This window comes from Channa argus, chromosome 1 (genome assembly GCF_033026475.1).
Source record: "Channa argus isolate prfri chromosome 1, Channa argus male v1.0, whole genome shotgun sequence".
Taxonomy (NCBI): domain Eukaryota; kingdom Metazoa; phylum Chordata; class Actinopteri; order Anabantiformes; family Channidae; genus Channa; species Channa argus.
The window spans coordinates 902,297-919,939 of record NC_090197.1 but is presented as its reverse complement, the minus strand read 5'-3'; the positions used below and the strand labels follow the sequence as shown (position 1 = coordinate 919,939).

The window sequence follows — 17,643 nt, the reverse complement described above, 5'->3', positions numbered from 1 at the left end:
GCTGATTCGTCTGTTACTTATTGACCTCACTGTGGACAATCAAAGCGGGATTTGTCTGGTGACCATGAATGAAGCTGATGGGAGCCATGACATGGAGACATGGAGGGAAGGTAGGGAAGCACCAGCAACAAGACAGAAGAGGTTTTAAGAGATGTACATTTTGATTCAGAAATTAATATTTTAATTTTGCAGCTGTATATGAACTTTTATCCTGGCTTATCCATTTTATATATATTTTCTGTGTGTTATCTTAGAACTATTCAATGTTTCCCTCTTCTTTTTTTTTCTTCAACTAATTTCTGACAGACTTTCTGGTGATGGGCTCTGGAGCTGCCATTTAACAGCTTATTTCAGTTCATTTGATGTAAATTCTACCTTAAAACTCTAAGTTAGGACGTTAAGCTGCTTCACGTTGTCTCCTCGTGCTCTGGACAGCCGTATGAAACTCTAATATTAGCCCATATTTCCATAATCTGCATGTGTGACTGAGTCATTCTACATGAAGCTGACAGATGGTCGATGGGCGGAGTGAAAAAATGCTGTTACTAAAAACAGGCGAAAAAAATGACACTGGCAGCACAGAAGTTTCAGTCCAACACCCAGATTCTAATGAAGGCAAAACCACCAGTCCGAGCTTTGATTACCAAGCAGCTAACGAGGAGAACTACCCCCAAAATCCAGGTTTAGTCTATGTCACCTGGATCAGTCCAGTTAGGAATTGGCAGTAAAATGTTTCTCCAGTTTGATTCTGAAATGTGATAAAAATCATAAAATTATTTTAAAAACATTCATACACTTTATCTTTGGGTCCATACATCCACTCTGTTGAGCAGCCAGGTCACCAGGTGGTCGACATACAGACTCATCTGATGGTGCCAGCTCCAGATTTCAGGAGCGTGATGGACTGATGGCTTGAGAGATGTGGGTCGGGCTCAGCTAGCAGAGCCTTCAGTTTACCGGTGAGTCACAGTTCATCTGTTCTGGACTCTGAGCTGCTGTGAATTTAGTTTGTGTCTCAGAGAAAATTCAAATTATCAGAAATGTATTGAACTCGTGTTTATCACGTTAAAAAAATAACTGCTCGTACAGCGGCTTTGTTCACGTGGCCCAGTGCTATGATGTGTGTGAATAATGGAAGTATTCACTCTACGTGTGTGTGTGTGTGTGTGTGTGTTGTCCACCATGGACCTACTCAAACACACAATCACCACAACCCAGTGGCTTTCATACCAATCCACTTGTTCCCATGGTAACCAGAGCTGAAAATAGTAGTTAAGTTGCCAACGTCTCCCAATGGCAAACACACACACACACACACACACACACACACACACAGTGAGGGAAAGGTGAAATACGGTGAAAGTGAACAGAAAGATTCATGACAAGATGAAAGAAAGGTCAATACGGTAACAAAACCGTGTTTCTTAAAACCTTGTCTCCACCAAATGTTTCAGTAAGTGACAGGTCAGTTTGACTCCTGGACTCTTTTATTACTGAGCCACGTTGGAAGGAAGTGGTTTGACATCTGTCATTGTTCAGCATGATGTGTGAGTATTAACAGCAGTGTCCATAACTTCCACAAAGAATTTCTTGTCAGATCTCCGAGCAGCTTTCCACTTTCCCTCAGTCCATTTTCATCAAGCCCAGACTCAGAGGAGGACACAGTGTTTGTCTCTGGTTGTGTGTGAGACAAACTGTTGACTGACAGTGGTTTTCAAATGTCTACTTAAGCCCAGGCAGTGACTTCAGCTACAGGATGGTCCATGTTTTGAATGCTGAGGGCCCCAACATCACAATCATTATTATTAATTGTTGTTTTTATCCCTTGTTACAGAGATTTCTCTGGATTCTTTCAATCTTCCCATGATGTTATGAACTGTTCCACCAGATGTTTTCTTTCTAAGCATTACACAACTTCCAGTCTTTTTCTTATTTCTTCATGCGGTAAAATGCGTGAACGTGAATCTGAGGACACACACTGACACAGGCTCGGCTGAAGTTTAGTCCTGTGAGTCCTAATGATTCTGCTGTAATAGGATTAAATCACTGGCTTGGCTGAAAATCCATTTTTCAATTTACATGTATAATCACCTCAGTTATTAAAAACACAGTGTGTGTGTCAAAACACACTCATCATGTGCACCACTGTGTTCCATTACAGTGGTGCCCTGCTCACAGGCACAAAGTCAAACCCTGAGGACACACACGTTATGTTTCCTGTTTCGTTATTATTAAGTAAATGTTCGTATTCCAGACTTTATGGAGGTTTAACTGAGGCGTTTAGCTGCTGCACCTCATGATGTTAAAACATCCTGGACATGAGCTAACTGTACTCACATCCACGTTAACACACTCTTATTCTGAGGTACGAGCTCCTGAACCTGTGTGTGTGTGTGTGTGTGTGTGTGTTTTGTATTCATGAAGCCTCTGTGTGCAGAGAGTCGATATTTTAAAAGCGTCTTTAATGTTCTTTTTCTTCTTCTTTCAGCAGATACCTGAGCTTCCACTGGTTCAACATATTTGATCAATTAATCAGCAGCTGTGGGGCCGACGCAGAGAATATTCATCATGAAGCGGTGAACACTTCCACGCAGAGCTGCCGTCATTTGTAGCTACATGACATATTGATCATCTGCCTCATCAATAAGTGAACGCAGCTTCAGGGCGTTCAAGTGATGAAACAAAGATAGAGACAAAAACCCTCCTCTGATCCTCCACTTCAGCTCTGTCAGGACCAGGAGGGACATTTTTAAGTACTTGTACTTTAGTACTTTCATGTCATTACAACATGGCTGAGAGAGAGAGAGATACATCACAAATAATGTTTTTTTTTTCAGTTATTAAAATATTTTAATGCTAAATATTCTACTTATATAATGTATATATTTTTAAAAAGATAAGTGTCTTACCAAGGACACTTTGACACATAGTCACGAGGGACCAGGAGTTGATTCTCTGACCCTGTGGTCCACGGATGACCACCTTACCCACTGAGCTACAGCCACCCATTTATTAAATAGTTGAAATAATTTCACACATTTATTTCAACACTTTGTATAATTAATACAAATAATTAATTTGAAAGAATTCAGTCTGTGTCTGAGAACATCGAACACTTTATGGTTCCAGTTTCTTTATCTGGTGATTCTTTTTATCATTTTATTATTAGTTTAGTGCAAACTTTAACTTCCTGTTTGATATAATTTTTCTTATTTTAATGGCATTTTGTTAAATCAATTTAAACTTATTGTCACTGTGAATGTTTCTCTGGATAGTTTTTATTAATACAAATGAAACAGTTGGTGCATAAAGTAATTGGAAGATGTATTGATTCAAAAAAGCACTAATGCAGACTAATTTTATTGTGAAAATAAGTTTTTAAGAAAAAAGACAGTTTGCTGCTTTTCAGTTTTTATGGACATTGTGATGTTTCACTTCAATCTCTTATTATGAATTTTCTTATTTTATGAATTCTTACAAACCAAGCAACAAAAAAAAAGAATTACCAATGAAAAGAATCGATGCAGGAGCAGCCCATGAACAAGTCAGTTTAAAACTGAATGAATCTGCATGTTTAAATAGCTTTTAGTGAAACGTAAGAAGTAACACTGACGATGAAAATGTTCTGGTAAACGTGCAGAACTCAGTTAAAGTACTAAGAAAAAAACAGTCTATGATGAGGATCGTTACAAGCATCAGTGGAGCGTGTGAAGAAGCAGCTGATGGTGGAGAAATTAATTCAGCTGCTGGACGGACACAGTCGACCTCTCCGACGTCGTCCTCCCTCTCTCTCTGTCCAACTTGTCTCCTTTACCTTCTGTCTCTCTTCCTGCCGTCCTCATCAGGAACCTGCTCAGGTTTTCTGCTGGTTTCATCTCCTTCATTAAAATGCTTGGCCCTCAGGCGGCTGCGTCGCATCACACCCTTCGTGCATTCACGCAGGCGTGAGCTAAGGTGAGACTCCGTGCTCTGATCAGCATCAGTGTCTTCAGTTGTTTGATTTTACTCTCTGGTCCTGACATCTGCAACAGCTCAGTGAAGCTGCATTCAAGTTCAAAAAAAAAAAGAAGCTTCTTCTTGTTCAGTAAATCATTCATGGTGCGTTCAAGTGCATCAAAATCATCAGGAACAATGGAAACATTGACATAATCTTGCTGTGATTTGATGAACTTTTTTTCTACACACTGATGTTTTATTTCATAGGAAATTATTTCACTCATACATTAATCTGTTCTTGTATTTACAGCATTTTCCTTTGTGTTGTGAAACTTCTTCCACAGAATGAATGTATCTCGGTACCAGAAACTTTTCCTGTTCAGACTCAACCTGTAACACAGTTACAGCCCGTAAACCTGATTATGATCACAGCTAATGATCAGTGGACTGAGCCACTCAACAGACATGATCATTATTGATTGTTGTGGCTCTTCTCCTAAATTACATTAACATTTAGGCGGAGTCTGGGTCGCTCTTATGGATGGCTTGTTTCTTGAACACAAGGTCATGTTTGCAACCTTTTTAATGTTTGTAATTATATTTCGAAAAACAGAGCAGCCGACGGGACAGTAAGAAGAAGAGAAAGGCCTGAATGATGGCTGCACCCACGAGCAGACGTTCAGGTAAATGACATAACTCTGTCCAAACAGCAGCAGCATCTCAAACAGCTTCTCTTTCATTAACACTCGTCAGTCACAATAACACGTAGGAAAAGAAACGTGATCAAAAGTTCGGTGCTGATGTGTCAGATCAGTAAATCACACGTTTATTGCTGAATTGCCCTGCAGCTCGTTATCGCGTCTTTTTACTGTGTCTGCAGCTACAGTCTCTGCTCTGCTGTGAATCACAGCCTGTGCTCAGCAGAAGATTTTGACTCTTTGTCATTTTGGTTCACTTTTAGTTTCTCGCATACTTGTTGTGCGTCTCGGCTGACGTATTTGATCTCTTTTTGAACATTTTGCATCTGTTTGTACTGACTTTGTGTGTCTGCTTGAGTCTTTGTGGGCAGTTTGTTCCTCGACGATGAATCAAAAACATCCACCTCCCTCTAACGGGAGGTTTGCAGTGATGGATTGTCAGCTTATCAGATGTAGTTAATCCGATGTAGAAGGAGTGGGAAGGATCAGACTGTTCACCATCCAGTGTCAGAATAAGTTGGAAAGCTGCTTAGATTGAAAAAGAGGCAATAACTGTTGTTCTGAGGAGCATCAAAGCTCCATCCTGTGGTGAGACGTGGCAGGTGCCGCAGATACAGTTAAACTGCCTAAAATGACACAGCAGAGAAGTCAGAAGCTGGATAATCCTGAAGTAGCAAAACAAAATGAAGAACAAGAAGCTCTAGTGCACATCTTGCAAACAGATGTGCAACAACAAGAAGGACACACAGATAAAGCTGCGATTTATTTAGATTTGCTCATGTTAAAAAAAGCTTGGTTGTACTGCAACAAAGCTGCACAGAGACAACAGTATTTGGCTACAACCTGTAAGGTCACAGTTTGTGAAAATAGCTTTTTGTTGTTTTTCAGCATCACATAAAGAGGAAATTATTTTTCATCCGTCATCATGTAGAGACAGTCAGTTTAAACAGAAAAGAAACATCTGTTGCTTGGTTTTGATCAGTAAGATGGATGTGTTAAATAAATCATTAGTGTTATGTTTGCTTTGTGAGTATTACTGAATTAGTGGGGAGCTGAACGTGAATTCGCTGTCGGAACCAAAACATTCAGGACCATCACAGACTCCGTCTTTCAGCAGAGACAGTTCACACAGCGGCTGCTCATTGTTTTTAACAATTCCAGCAGAATTACAGGGTAGGGAGCATTTACCCTTTAATTAAACTCTATTCATGTCAGTTGAATTTCTCACCAGCCCAGCAGACAGCAGCGCTCATAGTCACAGTTAATGTTCTCATTAAGGCCATAATGTTTACTCCTTAGTGATGATGATGATAATAATAATAATAGTCAAACCAGCAACAGCGTCTCTGTTAAACACTTTATTTTGTTTGTGTTTTCATTAAAAGTTCACTGGAAGCAGATTATTTTATTTTACAATGCGTGAGCGGCTATAACGCTTTCACAGTGGATCAGTTTAATTAGGATTTGGAAGAAACGAGACTGAAAGGGAAAATGAGAAGTAGAAAATGAAGCTTTATTTTCCTGTAGCTGTGGCTCCAAGGTTGCCCTTGGCGGGGCAACACTTGGTTGGGTGGGATTTGAACTTCTGCATCCCAACCCAATGCTCTACCACTGAGCCACCAGGCCCCCACAGCAGAAATTATAATAAGAAATTAAAATCTGTTTCCCTTTAAAGTGAGTTAATCAACATTGTATGTATGCAAAAAATGAAATACATTAACATGATTTTATTAAATATAAAACACAACAAATACTTATTTCTGAATAATAGAATAAAAACATTACCAGGCAAAATATCACACATTGTAAAAGGAGCTGGAGACGAAAATAACAAAAGAATAAAGATTCCAGTAACTGGGGTTTTACTGACCAACAGAATGAATTTAAAGTAGTCAAGGCTTTGCAGCATTTATAAAGCTTATAATGCATAAATTGTACTGACGGAAGCTGTTTTAGCGTTAGTCTCTTGTTCAGCCACTGAGTGGCAGTAAAGTCCATTCAATGTAAAAAAAACTCTTTTAGAGTTGATCTGTCAGCTTCATTAGTGTCAACAAAGCGATTTCAACCTTTTAAATTCAGCTTCATTGAGTTTACACCTACATAATTCATGTGATCCTACATTAGTGGAATAAAGGAACAGAATCACTGAGTAATGCAGTGTCCACAGTTCATTAAGTCAAAATGTAATGATAAAACCCATGATTATGTTTTACATCTTGGGTTTCTGGACAATGTTATAACAGTATATGAATGTCACGATAACATCTACATTTGATGCGGCACTTATTAAAAAGTGAAATACAGGTTTAATTAAACTTTAGTCGAGCATATACGAGCTGCTGTCATTTAGACAAACCACCAGATGTCACTGTTTCCTTTGTTTAACACATTGATGATGTGAACCTGTTTTCTCAATGCAAATAAAAAAGGAAAAACCTCCCTGAGAATTCAATCCCCCCATGATCACATAAAACTGATCCTCAGTGTTTCACTTCCCTCTCTGAGCTCACAAACTATGATCACAGACAGGTTTCAGTTTCTAGAATTTACATCTTATACATTTTAACATGACTAAAGTAGTTCCAGCTGAATAACTGTGTGTGTTTGCATATGTGTCCTGCCTCTGTCTCCCAGCTGTTAAGAGACCAGTGTTGATCAGGGTCTGTCCAGGCCTTTCAGATCCACTGACACGCCGGCACCACAATGATGATGTCTCTGAGTTTACTGCTGTCCACCTTGGGACTCCTTGTTCAGGGTGAGTCTCTCTTGTGAAAACTTTGCTTTAGGATGAAACCAGGTTCACCACAATGATGTTCTGCTCTGATGGAGAAACACTGAAACAAGCAGCATTGACCTTCTTCCATCTATTGTCCATGTTAAACAAATGATCCTCTTCTGTTTGGATGCTGATCATCTTTCTCCAAGCTGGATTTATCTCAGTAACCCTTCTCCTCTTTTTCATGGTTTCCAGGTTCATCAGGACAAATCACCCTGACTCAGTCTCCAGGATCTCAGTCTGTTGCTCCAGGATTGAGTGTTAACATCAGATGTAAAACCAGTTCAAGTGTTAGTAGCTACCTCCACTGGTACCTTCAGAAACCTGGAGAAGCTCCTAAACTCCTCATTTATCGAGCTACAAACCGTCAGTCTGGAGTTTCTGATCGTTTCAGTGGAAGTGGATCTGGGACTGACTTCACTCTGACCATCAGTAGAGTTCAGGCTGAAGATGCAGGAGATTATTACTGTCAGCAGGGTTATGACACTCCGTTCACACAGTGAAATATCGTTGTACAAAAACCCCCCTCAGCTGGAGAGGAACTGATCTTAGACTAAATCGCTGGAGGATTCATCAACAAATATAATGCATATGTAGTGATATAATAATTTATGAGTTAAAAATATGAATTTATTTAAATTCTTTTTTTTAATCTTTCATCCTTTTGCAGTTTGAGGAAGAATAACTGTTTATAAAAGTTCCTCAGTCACAATCAAACTCAACCAGCACAGATATTTCTCGTATTGTATTAGAGCTAATGTGAAGTAAAATCTTCATGATTTTCATAAAAAAACAGTTTAATTTAACAAAGAGCATGAAATGTTTATTTTACATCTTTTAAAACAACCAATTCAAAAGTTTTTGAAAGACAAATACAACTTTACTGAAAACACCTCATTAGAATAATAACTATAAAATATCACAAAACTTCACATGTTCCACATTAAAAATAAAGATCAGTCATCACTGTTTAGTCAAACTGTTCTCTGGCGTCAGATAAACAGATGTGTGGAAAAAGGGGAACAAGGAGAAGTTCTTGTTGTTCAGACACATGAACATGAACTGTGAGCTTCTACTGCTTCAGCTCCTCACTGCAGGGGGGCAGCACAGTCAGGGTGGGGACGACTGGACCCACTGGAGGAGGAGACAGAGACAATATGAAGAAAGTTTATACAAAGAGAAAAGAAACTCCACCCTGTTGGTTGCAGCAGAGGAGGCTGCTGGTTCTGTTGGTCTTTTCCTCAGATTGGATCAAACTGGTCTTCAGTGTTTCACTTCCCTCTCTGAGCTCAGTAACCATGGCAACAGACAGGTTTCAGTACTAAAGATTAGGTTTCTAGCAGGAAACTCTGACTTTAGTTTCATGAACAAACTTCAACATCAGTGTTCAAGGATTAAAATGATGCTTTGAAGCAGGAGTGTGAGCTTTTTATTTCATCTTCAACAATAATTAGCTACAGTGACATTGGTTGTAGTGAGAATGTCGTCAACCAACAACCTCAGACTGAAGACAGACACAGCTCTCTGACTTTTTCAGAAGCAAAGTCAACAGAAACACTCAGTCTGTGAAACAAAGCTGCATGATATTAAAACAAAATATTAACGACCAAACAATAAATCAATATTAAGTAAATTGCTCAAATCTTAAAGAATAAATTAAGTGATGCATATGTAAAATCCATCAAATCAAAAATGTTGTAACAAACAACAAATGTCCATAAAATGCTGAGTGTCACATTCCTAATGAGTCCTGTGATAAAGTGACTGATCCATGGAGAAACAGCCTGATCAGATTGATCCAAGTCCCTGTTGGAGTCAGTCCCATCATTTCCATAGAGCCACTTTGCATCAGCAGCACCATGCTCCAGTGCTCTGGGAGAGTTTATAGTCCTGATAGTTGAACACTGGATGACTGACAGCTGTCCTTCATGACAACAGAAGACACAGAAATCCTCCTCATCAAAAACATGACTCTGATCTCCGTCCTCATCTGGACTCTCCTCTGCTGCTGCTTCACAGGTAAAGTCCAGAGAATCCAACTCCTCTCCTCTATCAACATTCGTCCCTCTGAAATGAAGCGCACAAAACCATGATGCTGCTTTCTGTTTTTGTCTCTGTGTCCTCAGAGTCCAGAGGTCAGGTCACAGTGACTCAGTCTGGAGCACTGAGATCTGCTGTTGGGGGGACTGTCTCCATTAACTGTTGGGTCGATCCACAGGTTGCTGTAGGATCATCAAGTGGTAAAGAGCTTTTTGCCTGGTATCGACAGAGAGATGGAGAAGTTCCTAAATTACTCATTAAATACATTAGTGAGCGAGTAACAGGGATTCCAGATCGTTTTACAGGCAGTGGATCAAAGACTGATTTCACTCTGAGAATCAGTGGAGTCCAAATTGAAGATGCAGCAGTTTACTACTGTCAGAGTGAACACAAAGTCAACAGTGTTTGGGTGTTCACACAGTGAAAAAGCATCGTACAAAAACCTTCCTCAGTCAGACTGAACACAAACCAACTGATGCTGCAGTTGGAGGCTACTGCAGAGACTGATACAGTTCACTGAGGACACACACACACACACACACACTAATTAATAACTATCTTTACAAGTTAAAAAATGATCTTGGTGAAAATCTAAATCATTTCTCCATCTCAGCCTCTCAGGCTTCATTCATACAGTAAATATTATAATCACATATTCTAAAGGAGGCAACATGATTTAATAGGACAAAACTTATAAGAGATCAGAAACAGAACTTTCTTCACATTCTCCACATTTGTTGTGGTGTTCGATGGCCGTGTGGCCTCTAGTTGTCATTAACTGTAAAAGATACAAAATATTAAGTCTTTAAGGCCAGTTATGAAAGTTGGTGAATGTTCATTGTAACAGATAACTGTTGGTGTGAACTTACACATTACATCCACATAAACAGGTCAAACCTACATAACTGTGATGTCACAGCAATCATTACTGACAAGATTCAACTTTATGATGTATAATTTTCAATCTCAAACAAACACTAAAAAGGCCTTATATGTAATTATGTACATATGAGGAGCACTGATATGAAACACCCTGATCCACTGAGGACACTTCCAGTTGAGCGATTCTGTGTTTGCATATGTGTCCTGCCTCTGTCTCCCAGCTGTTAAAAGACCTTTGTTGATCAGGGTCTGTCCAGGCCTTTCACAGCCACTGACACGCCAGCAGCACAAAGATGATGTCTCTGAGTCTACTGCTGTCCACCCTGGGACTCCTTGTTCAGGGTGAGACTCTCTTGTGAAAACTTTGCTTCAGGATGAAACCAGGTTCACCACAATGATGTTCTGCTCTGATGGAGAAACACTGAAACAAGCAGCATTGACCTTCTTCCATCTATTGTCCATGTTAAACAAATGATCATCTTCTGTTTGGATGCTGATCATCTTTCTCCAAGCTGGATTTGTCTCAATAACCCTTCTCCTCTTTTTCATTGTTTCCAGGTTCATCAGGACAAATCACCCTGACTCAGTCTCCTGGATCTCTGTCTGTTGGTTCAGGACAAAGTGTCTCCATCAGATGTCAAACCAGTTCATCTGTTTACAGTTGGAGTTACAGTGGATACATGCTGCACTGGTACCTTCAGAAACCTGGACAAGCTCCCAAACTCCTGATTTATTTAGCTACAAACCGTGAGTCTGGAGTTTCAGATCGTTTCAGTGGATCAAGTAGTTCTGGTTCTGACTACACTCTGACCATCAGTAGAGTTCAGGCTGAAGATGCAGGAGTTTATTACTGTCAGCAGGGTTATGACACTCCGTACACACAGTGAAACAACGTCGTACAAAAACCTCCCTCAGCTTTAGAGGAACTGATCTGACTCAACAGCTGCACTGAAACTAAAACACTGAAAGTTTGATAAACAAAATACAGGAATCTAATCTTTTACAACATTAGAAAACATGTTTGATTAATATCTAGGAAAAATATATTATTTTATTAATTATTTGTTTGCAAGTTTAAGTAAAAACTGTTTTAATCTAGTTATACTCTTTTAAATTGATTTAATATTTCTGAAAAAACATTGTTCTGTTAATACTAGAATATTAACATCTCACAATACCAGAAACATTGAAACTGTCCAAAAATAACATAAATTTTTTAAATGATACTATATTTAAACCATAACTTTGTTTAGTCAAACTCTCAACATTTCAGAATTAAACATTTCATGTAATTACTGACAGATATTTTCTGCTGAAGGTCGTCTTCCCAAATATCCCACTAATCCTCCTCCATCCTCTCAAACTACCACTGTCCAGTCTTTTTTAGTACAATTTCTCAATACATCATGGCTGCCTGGTCTCTACACATCAGCTACAGTCTTGTAGATTTTTGAGGACAAGTGGAACAAACTGTCTTTTGATTTTATATTGGAGTCACTGATACTGTTGAATCATAGAAAATTTGACACTTTCCATTTGTTCCCAACATTCAGCAGGTCTCAGCTTCTTCAGCATCATACCAGAAATATAATGTTCTTGTTTTTTGTTTTGACCAAAATAAGAATCTCAGTGAACATTCAGGACCTTATTGGGACAGATTCTAATTGTATTTCAAATAACTGAGAACGTCTCAAAAGTATTTCTGAATGTCAATAAAAGAAATGATGGAAGCAGGATTTGTTTTAATGAGCCAGTATTTAATGTCTAGAAACACTGAAATGATCACAGTTGCACTGATCCACCAAATGTGACTGAGACACAGAGAGAAAATTAGAACGAGACTGAGAGCACAGTTCAACCAGTAACCAGAGCCGCATTTCATCAGATCAGCACTGGTCTCTCACCATTGTCTCACCATGGATTGTGATCCAATAACTAAAACCATTTCCAGACGTGATCTGGCACAGACATGACCCCATAGATTTAAAGTGTAAATGTTAATGAGTCCGGACGTGTCCCCAAAAAGTCCACAGTGCTGTCAGTGGAGGAAGCAGTGGTTGTTGTCTCACATGTCTATGAACTGTGAACTGTGATGTGTCTTGGCTTTTTACTTGGTATCCGATCGCTGAAAATGTATTTTAAAACCAAGTCTAAAGAGGGTCACTTAGTCTGGTCAGACACGAGTTTGACCTGTCCTGCCTCAGCTCCTCACTGGAGGGGGGCAGCACAGTCATGGTGGGGACGACTGGACCCACTGGAGGAGGAGACAGAGACAATATGAAGAAAGTTTATACAAAGAGAAAAGAAACTCCACCCTGTTAGTTGCAGCAGAGGAGGCTGCTGGTTCTGTCGGTCTTTTCCTCAGATTGGGTCAAACTGGTCTTCAGTGTTTCACTTCCCTCTCGGAGCTCAGTAACCATGGCAACAGACAGGCATCACTGCTGAACCATGGCAACAGACAGGTTTCAGTACTAAAGATTAAGTTTCTTGCGGGAAACTCTGACTTTAGTTTCATGAACAAACTTCAACATCAGTGTTCAAGGATTAAAATGATGCTTTGAAGCAGGAGTGTGAGCTTTTTATTTCATCTTCAACAATAATTAGCTATAGTGACATTGGTTGTAGTTAGAATGTCGTCAACCAACAACCTCAGACTGAAGACAGACACAGCTGTCTGACTTTTTCAGAAACAAAGTCAACAGAAACACTCAGTCTGTGAAACAAAGGTGCATGATATTAAAACAAAATATTATACTATTATATTATTATACTATATTATTACACAATAAATGTGTTAATATGAACAATAAATCAATATTAAGTAAATTGCTCAAATCCTAAAGAATAAATTGAGTGATCTATATGTAAAATCAATCAAATCAAAAGTGTTGTAACAAACAACAAATGTCCATAAAATGCTGAGTGTCAGATTCCTAATGAGTCCTGTGATAAAGTGACTGATCCATGTTGGAGTCAGTCCCATCATTTCCATAGAGCCACTTTGCATCAGCAGCACCATGCTCCAGTGCTCTGGGAGAGTTTATAGTCCTGAGAGTTGAACACTGGATGACTGACAGTTGTGCTTCATGACAACAGAAGACACAGAAATCCTCCTCATCAAAAACATGACTCTGATCTCTGTCCTCATCTGGACTCTCCTCTGCTGCTGCTTCACAGGTAAAGTCCAGAGAATTCAACTCCTCCCCTCTATCAACATCCATCCCTCTGAAATGAAGCCCACAAAACCATGATGCTGCTATCTGTTTTTGTCTCTGTGTCCTCAGAGTCCAGAGGTCAGGTCACAGTGAACCAGCCTGGAGCACTGAAATCTGTTGGGGGGACTGTCTCCATCAGTTGTAAAATCAGTCAAGATGTGCTTGGGGGGAACTTTTTAGCCTGGTACCAACATAAAGATGGAGAACGTCCTAAGCTACTTATTTATGCTGCCACGACTCAAGAATAAGGGATTCCAGATCGTTTTTCAGGCAGTGGATCAGACTCTGACTTCTCTCTGAGCATCAGTGGAGTCCAGACTGAAGATGCAGCAGTTTACTACTGTCAGAGTTTACAGTGTACATTTTATCAACAGTCAAATGCAACCGCAAGGGGGCACAAGCCAGTGTCTTCTTGTGCCAGTCCCAAGTCTGGATAAATGCAGAGGGTTGTGGCAGGAAGGGCGTAAAACACATGCCAAATCAAACATGCGAATCGTGACAATGACTTCCATACCGGATCGGTCGGGGCCCGGGTTAACAACGACCGCCACCGGTGCTGTTGACCTACAGGGTACCGGTGGAAATTGGACTATTGTTGGTCGAAGACGAAGAAGAAGAGGAGGAAGGTGTGTTCATAGGCAGAGAGAGAAGAGCAAAGCTAAGAATGTAGGACTGACAGTAGGGACTTTGAATGTTGGTACTATGACAGGGAAGGCTAGGGAGTTGATCGACATGATGCAGAGAAGGAAGGTGGACATACTGTGTGTCCAGGAGACCAGGTGGAAAGGTAGCAAGGCTAGAAGCTTAGGAGCAGGGTTCTACCATGGGTCAGATAGGAAGAGAAATGGAGTAGGAGTTATACTGAAAGAGGATTTTGTGAGGAATGTTCTAGAGGTGAAAAGAGTATCAGACAGGTTGATGAGTCTGAAGCTGGAAGTCGAAGGGGTGATGTTCAATGTTGTGAGTGGTTATGCCCCACAGGTAGGATGTGAGTTAGAAGAGAAGGAGAAATTCTGGAGTGAGTTAGATGAAGTGATGCAGAGCATCTCCAGAGGTGAGAGAGTGGTCATTGGTGCAGAGTTCAATGGGCATGTAGGTGAAGGGAACAGAGGTGATGAGACTGTGATGGGCAGGTTTGGTGTTCAGGACAGGAACACAGAAGGTCAGATGGTGGTTGACTTTGCAAAGAGGATGGAAATGGCTGTAGTAAACACTTTCTTTCAGAAGAGGCAGGAACATAGGGTGACGTACAAGAGCGGAGGGAGAAGCACTCAGGTAGACAACATCTTGTGTAGACGTTGTAATCTGAAAGAGATCAGTGACTGTAAAGTGTTGGTAGGGGAGAGTGTAGCCAGACAACACAGGATGGTGGTGTGTAAAATGATGCTGGTGGTGAGGAAGATAAGGAGGACTAAGGCAGAGCAGAGGACGAAGTGGTGGAAGTTGAAAAAGGAAGAATGTTGTGTAGTTTTCAGGGAGGAGCTGAGACAGAATCTGGGTGGTTTGGAGGTGCTTCCAGATGACTGGACAACTACAGCTAATTTGATCAGGGAGACAGGTAGGAAAGTACTCGGTGTGTCATCTGGAAAGAGGAAAGCGGACAAGGAGACTTGGTGGTGGAACGAGGAAGTTCAGGAGTGTATACAGGGAAAGAGGTTAGCTAAGAAGAAGTGGGACACAGAGGACTGAAGAGAGTAGACAGGAGTACAGGGAGATACAGCATAAGGTGAAGGTAGAGGTGGCAAAGGCCAAACAAAGAGCATATGAGGACTTGTATGCCAGGTTGGACACTAAAGAGGGAGAGGTGGATTTGTACAGGTTGACCAGACAAAGAGATAGAGATGGGAAGGATGTGCAGCAGGTTAGACTGATTAAAGATAATGATGGAAATGTATTGACAGGTGCCAGAAGTGTGATGGGAAGATGGAAGGAGAATTTTGAAGAGTTGATGAACGAGGAAAATGAAAGGGAGCGAAGAGTAGAAGAGGTGACTGGTTTGGAGCAGGAAGTAGCAAGGATTAGTAAAAGTGAAGTGAGGAGGGACGTTGAAGAGGATGAAGAGCGGAAAGGCAGTTGGTCCTGATGACAAACCTGTGGAGGTATGGAAGTGTCTAGGAGAGGTGGCAGTAGAGTTTCTGACTAGTTTGTTTAACAAGATCTTGGAGAGTGAGAGGATGCCAGAGGACTGGAGGAGAAGTGTACTGGTGCCAATATTTAAGAACAAGGGAGATGTGCAGAGCTGTGGCAACTACAGAGAAATAAAGCTGATGAGCCAAACAATGAAGTTGTGGGAAAGAGTAGTGGAAGCTCGGCTAAGGGCAGAGGTGAACATTTGTGAGCAGCAATATGGTTTCATGCCTAGAAAGAGAACAACAGATGCAGTATTTGCTTTGAGGATGCTGATGGAGAAGTACAGAGAAGGTCAGAGGGAGTTGGATTGTGTCTTCGTAGATTTAGAAAAAGCGTATGACAGGGTGCAGAGAGGGGAGCTGTGGTATTGTATGAGGACGTCTGGAGCGGCAGAGAAGTATGTTAGAGTGGTGCAGGACATGTATGAGAGCTGTAAGACAGTGGTGAGGTGCTGTAGGTGTGACAGATGAGGTTAGACAAGAATCTCCATGGACTATGATGTTTGCAGATGACATTGTGATTTGTAGTGAGAGCAGGGAGCAGGTGGAGGAAAATCTAGAGAGGTGGAGGTCTGCTCTGGAAAACAGAGGAATTAAGCTTAGCCGCAGTAAGACAGAATACATGTGTGTCAATGAGAGGGACTCTGGTGGAACAGTGAGGTTACAGGGAGCAGAGGTGAAGAAGGTGCAGGACTTTAAGTACTTAGGGTAAACGGTTCAGAGCAACGGTGAGTGTGGAAAAGAGGTGAAGAGGCGAGTGCAGGCAGGTTGGAACGGGTGGAGTAAGAGTGTCAGGTGTGTTGTGTTATAAAAGAGTATCAGCGAGAATAAAAGGAAAGGTGTTCAAGACGGTGGTGAGACCAGAGATGTTGTTCGGCTTAGAGACAGTGGCACTGAAGAAAAGACGGGAGGCAGAGCTGGAGGTAGCAGAGCTTAAGATGTTGAGGTTTTCTTTGGGAGTGACGAGGATGGACAGGATCAGGAATGAGGACATCAGAGGGACAGCTCATGTTAGATGTTTTGGAGATAAAGTCAGAGAGGACAGATTGAGGTGGTTTGGACGTGTTCAGAGGAGAAACTGTGAATATATCGGTAGAAGGATGCTGAGGTTGGAGCTGCCAGGCAGGAGGTCTAGAGGAAGACCAAAGAGGAGATTTATGGATGTAGTGAGGGAGGACATGAAGTTAGTTGGTGTGAGTGAAGAGGATGCAGAGGACAGAGTTAGATGGAGGCACATGATTCGCTGTGGCGACTCCTGAAAGGAAACAGCCGAAAGGAAAAGAAGATTTTATCAACAGTCAAGCTGTGTTCACACAGTGAAAAACCATCGTACAAAAACCTCCCTCAGTCAGACTGAACAGAAACTGAACTGATGCTGCAGCTGGAAGCTACTGCAGAGACTGATACAGTTCACTGAGGACACACACACAGTTATGCTCCCATAGGCTTAGTCTGCTGGGGGACTCACCCCCCCAATGCACTGAGCTCCTTTCCTCCTCTGGACCATCTCTCCTCTCCTCTCACCCCACAATTGTCACCACTGTATGTCATTAACTCTGTGTGTTCTCTCCCGTAGTTGTTTTTGTCCTCCTCTGTCCCCCTCTCTCTGTCCCTTTCTGCAGGTGTCCCCGGCTTTGAAGCTATGTGTCTTCCAGCGTGAAGCTACTGGTCCTACCAACCTGCCCGATGTTTTGTTGTTGCTCTCTTTTCTCTCTTCACTTTCCACTCACCTCAACCGGTCGAGGCAGATGGTCGTCCACCCTGAGCCTGGTTCTGCTGGAGGTTTCTTCTGTTAAAGGGAGTTTTTCCTCTCCACTGTTGCCTATGGCTTGTTCAAGGGGAATTTGATGGGTTCTCTCTATACATCTTTATAATCTGACTTTATTCTGTAAAGTGCCCTGAGATGACTTTGTTGTGAATTGGCGCTATATAAATAAAGTTGAATTCAATTGAATTGAATTGATTGA

At 41.1% G+C, this 17,643-nt stretch overlaps 1 protein-coding gene and 1 gene segment (V, D, J or C); both read left to right on the top strand.

The window, feature by feature from the left end:
- Nucleotides 1-7,240: 7,240 nt before the first annotated feature.
- On the top strand, nt 7,241-9,897 carry LOC137125593 (immunoglobulin kappa variable 1-39-like). The segment is given in 3 exon segments: nt 7,241-7,389; nt 7,606-9,429; nt 9,537-9,897. Coding segments are annotated over 2 exon segments (360 nt in total).
- Nucleotides 9,898-11,215: 1,318 nt separating this feature from the next.
- Nucleotides 11,216-17,643, top strand: LOC137127040 (craniofacial development protein 2-like). The gene is made up of 2 exons (XM_067503411.1): nt 11,216-13,509; nt 13,617-17,643. The coding sequence occupies exon 2, from the start codon at nt 13,872-13,874 to the stop codon at nt 15,234-15,236; it is 1,365 nt and encodes a 454-aa protein (XP_067359512.1). The 5' UTR covers nt 11,216-13,509; nt 13,617-13,871; the 3' UTR covers nt 15,237-17,643.